Genomic DNA, 3,204 nt, shown 5'->3' with positions numbered 1-3,204 from the left:
AAGGGGCGTGGCCAGCAGCAGCTTGATTACATTTAAAGGGCCAGACCCAGAATCAGCACTTTAGTAACAGGGCTGAAATAGAGGGGTATGAGGCACGCTCCAATGAGAGATCTGTTTGGTATTTTAAGAAAAACACTTCAGAGACATGTTTTTTATATGAAACCTATAATATATGCCTAAAAATAGTATAATAGGAGACCTTTAAGATTTGGCTCAGCTCGCTTGGCCGAGTTGATATGAAATAAAAATACCACTACTATTCATATTTCCCTAATGGGATGCAAAAGAAGAGCGGGTAAAAGTAAAGCTGTATCCTGCAGTGGAAACAGCCCTCTCTCCAATCACTGCAAAACAAATGGCGGCAAGAATTGGAAAATGTACTCTTTTTAGTTCAAATCATCTGACCCATCAGGCCAAATGCACAATGCATTAAGAAAGCTGCTAATTTCTACTTAACAAGCTTCACATCTAACCCTAAGTGCTTATTATGATACCGCTCATCAGGAGGTCAGATATACCACTAGTGCAACATGATGTGTCCAGAATGTGCTCTTGGGTTTAAAAACACCTGACTTCTTTCTGGCTTGTAAACGCTCTGTGTATTTACCTGGATGGTTCCTTAAACAAACCCTTTCCCCCCTTCTCTCTTCTGTAAATAACTCTGTAATTCTCCTTCCTCAGGTTGCTGGAGACGAGGAAACGCCGGGGGCTGCTCAGTCAGAGAGTCCCAGAGGGGAGGAACCCATCAACCTTCAGCTGACCAACGCCTACGAGTATGGCCAGGCCCTGAACGGAGCACGCTGCAGCGGGAACACGGCGGCCTGCGCGGCCCTGTTGGCCTCAACCCCCCCCGAGAGGCTTCCCCACTTCCTAAGCACCCAGCTGGATGGGAACACCATCAGCTTCATCATGCAAGCACTGGACTCACACCTCCTGGAGAAAGACCCCCACCTGGTGTACCAACACCTCCATCATCTGCACACCGCCCACAGGTTTTCGGTGAGATGCTTCATATAAGTCTTTGTAATTTAGCAAAATCACATCTCCCGGGTTGGAAGGGACGGACAGACAGACAGACAGACAGACAGGCAGGCAGGCAGGCAGGCAGGCAGACAGGCAGACAGACAGGCAGGCAGGCAGGCAGGCAGGCAGGCAGGCAGACAGACAGACAGACAGACAGACAGACAGACAGACAGACAGGCAGAGAGATAGACAGACAGACAGACAGATAGATAGATAGATAAATAGATAGATAGATAGATAGATAGATAGACAGATAGATACTGTAGATAGATGGATTAGTGATCCCAATTTGGGAAATTATTTTGTTACAGAAGCATCAGTGTTTGGACATTAAAATTAATATACTTAAAAAGTGGAATTGAGAATTAACAATGTATTCCGTTACAATTACAAATGTTCACTCTGTAAGTGTAAGAGAAAAGTTTACAGATCTTCTCCTAACTACGTCATTCCGTTACATATGATATTTTTTTCCCCAAGCCTGCATATTTCCTTACATAGATCACCACGACGACTATTGAATTAAAACACGTTTTTGTGCTTTGTGTGGTTTTGGTGATGAAATGCTGTGTTTTTGATCAGGTTGTATTGATGCTGCTGGAGAAGGACGAGCGTCGCCACATGACCCAGCTGTTTGAGCATCTGTCTGCTGTGCAGAGCGCAGAGTTCACTAAGAACGATGTCCAGAATCTGGCCAACAAGTACATCTGACCCCCCAAATCCCCTCCCCTCCCCCCCGCTGCATGAGCATCTGCACCACGACAACTCTTGGATCTATGCAAAACGATGCACAACAACTGAGTCCACAGAAAGGAAGCTGCAGAAGGCGCCCCGGTGGAACGTGTTCACTGCTGTGCTGTAGATGAACTGATCACTGTATGTTTAAGTGACAATAAGGGATACATTTTTCTGCCCAGAACATTTTGCTATGCAGATTTACTTTTGTACCACCATTTGCATTGTACAACATCAAGGCAGTGCGATAATATGGACCTTTCACTTTAGTGTATTGATACAAATGTCACTTTAGTGTATTGATAAAAAAAGGTCCAATGTACAATTTCATGCAACGCTACAGGCACGTGTTCCCCTCTCAGAACTGGCTCATGTTCCCCGGAAGGAGTCCTTTGTTATCGAGCTTCATTCAGACAGCAGCTGAAATCAGAAATGATATTTACCGGTAGTTCTGGGTGAATAGAGCCAAGGAACATGTGAGCTCATTTGCTACTGAACTAAGAAAGGTCTCTGTTGCTTTGGGTTTAATCCATAAGATAAATTAAGAGTTTTATTTTGACCATATGATCTGTGTGGGGGAATGGACCTGCTTTCATTGCTCTTCTGTATCAGTATCTGTTGAACTGATATAAACTGACAGTGTTGTAGGAAACAAGATTCCAATGTCAAGAGTCAAAGGCAGTTTGTTGTCTCATGTCCATAAGGAATGGCAGGAAGTCATTCACCCATTTGTTTACCAAATGAGCCATGCAGATTTAACCTGGAGAGAAGCAGCATCTTTAGGAGAAGTTCCTTAGACTTCAGGCAGGGATGAGTGTGCAGATACTTCTAGAAAAAGAGTATATCTATATCACTTTTTAATGGTTTGGATTTATGCATAATAAATCATACGTATATTCACTAAGCTACATGCGCGTAATTGTTTGAAATATGTCATTTATTTGCTAACTTTCAATGTTTAGTATTTCATTATTGAACATCCCAGTCAAGGTTTTACAAATTCTACATGAATGTACCAAATGTAGTCAAGGGTGACAAGAGGCAATAACTTCACATGTTCCAGTTTCTCCTCACTGCAGTTTGAACGTACTTCAATAGAGATGTATTAACAATGAGTAGTGTTCACAGAGGGCTGTTCAATCAACTGGGGAAATGTTTTCTTCTCTGTGCTAAGGTGAAATGAAATAAATAAAAATAAAATGGATTAACAGTGCTTGCATTGCCTGATAAACAGAGGACAGGACAAGAATAATTCATATATATTCTTTATTTTTCTGATATGCATATAGTAAAGCAAATTACCAAACAAATACCTTATGCCATTCTGCACAAATTACAAATGATATCTGGCACTAGTGTGGAAATTAGGATCAAGAAAAGTGAAGTTTTGGTAAAGAATGAGAAACGAACCCAGGGAGAAAAAAACAAGACAACATGTTTGCTTTA

The 3,204-nt window shown here is 42.1% G+C and overlaps 1 protein-coding gene across 1 annotated transcript; it reads left to right on the top strand.

The window, feature by feature from the left end:
- Positions 1-543: 543 nt before the first annotated feature.
- Positions 544-2,962, top strand: LOC104943373 (sperm-associated antigen 1-like; the record flags this gene model as incomplete). Its single annotated transcript, XM_010768751.1, has 2 exons — positions 544-999; positions 1,606-2,962. Coding segments are annotated over 2 exons (585 nt in total), but the record flags the coding sequence as incomplete, so codon positions are not given.
- Between the last annotated feature and the right edge of the window lie 242 nt (positions 2,963-3,204).

This window comes from Notothenia coriiceps, unplaced genomic scaffold (genome assembly GCF_000735185.1).
Source record: "Notothenia coriiceps isolate Sejong01 unplaced genomic scaffold, NC01 NC01_scaffold00005998, whole genome shotgun sequence".
Lineage (NCBI taxonomy): Eukaryota > Metazoa > Chordata > Actinopteri > Perciformes > Nototheniidae > Notothenia > Notothenia coriiceps.
The sequence above is the reverse complement of the archived record's forward strand: the minus strand, read 5'-3'. Positions and strand labels throughout refer to the sequence as shown.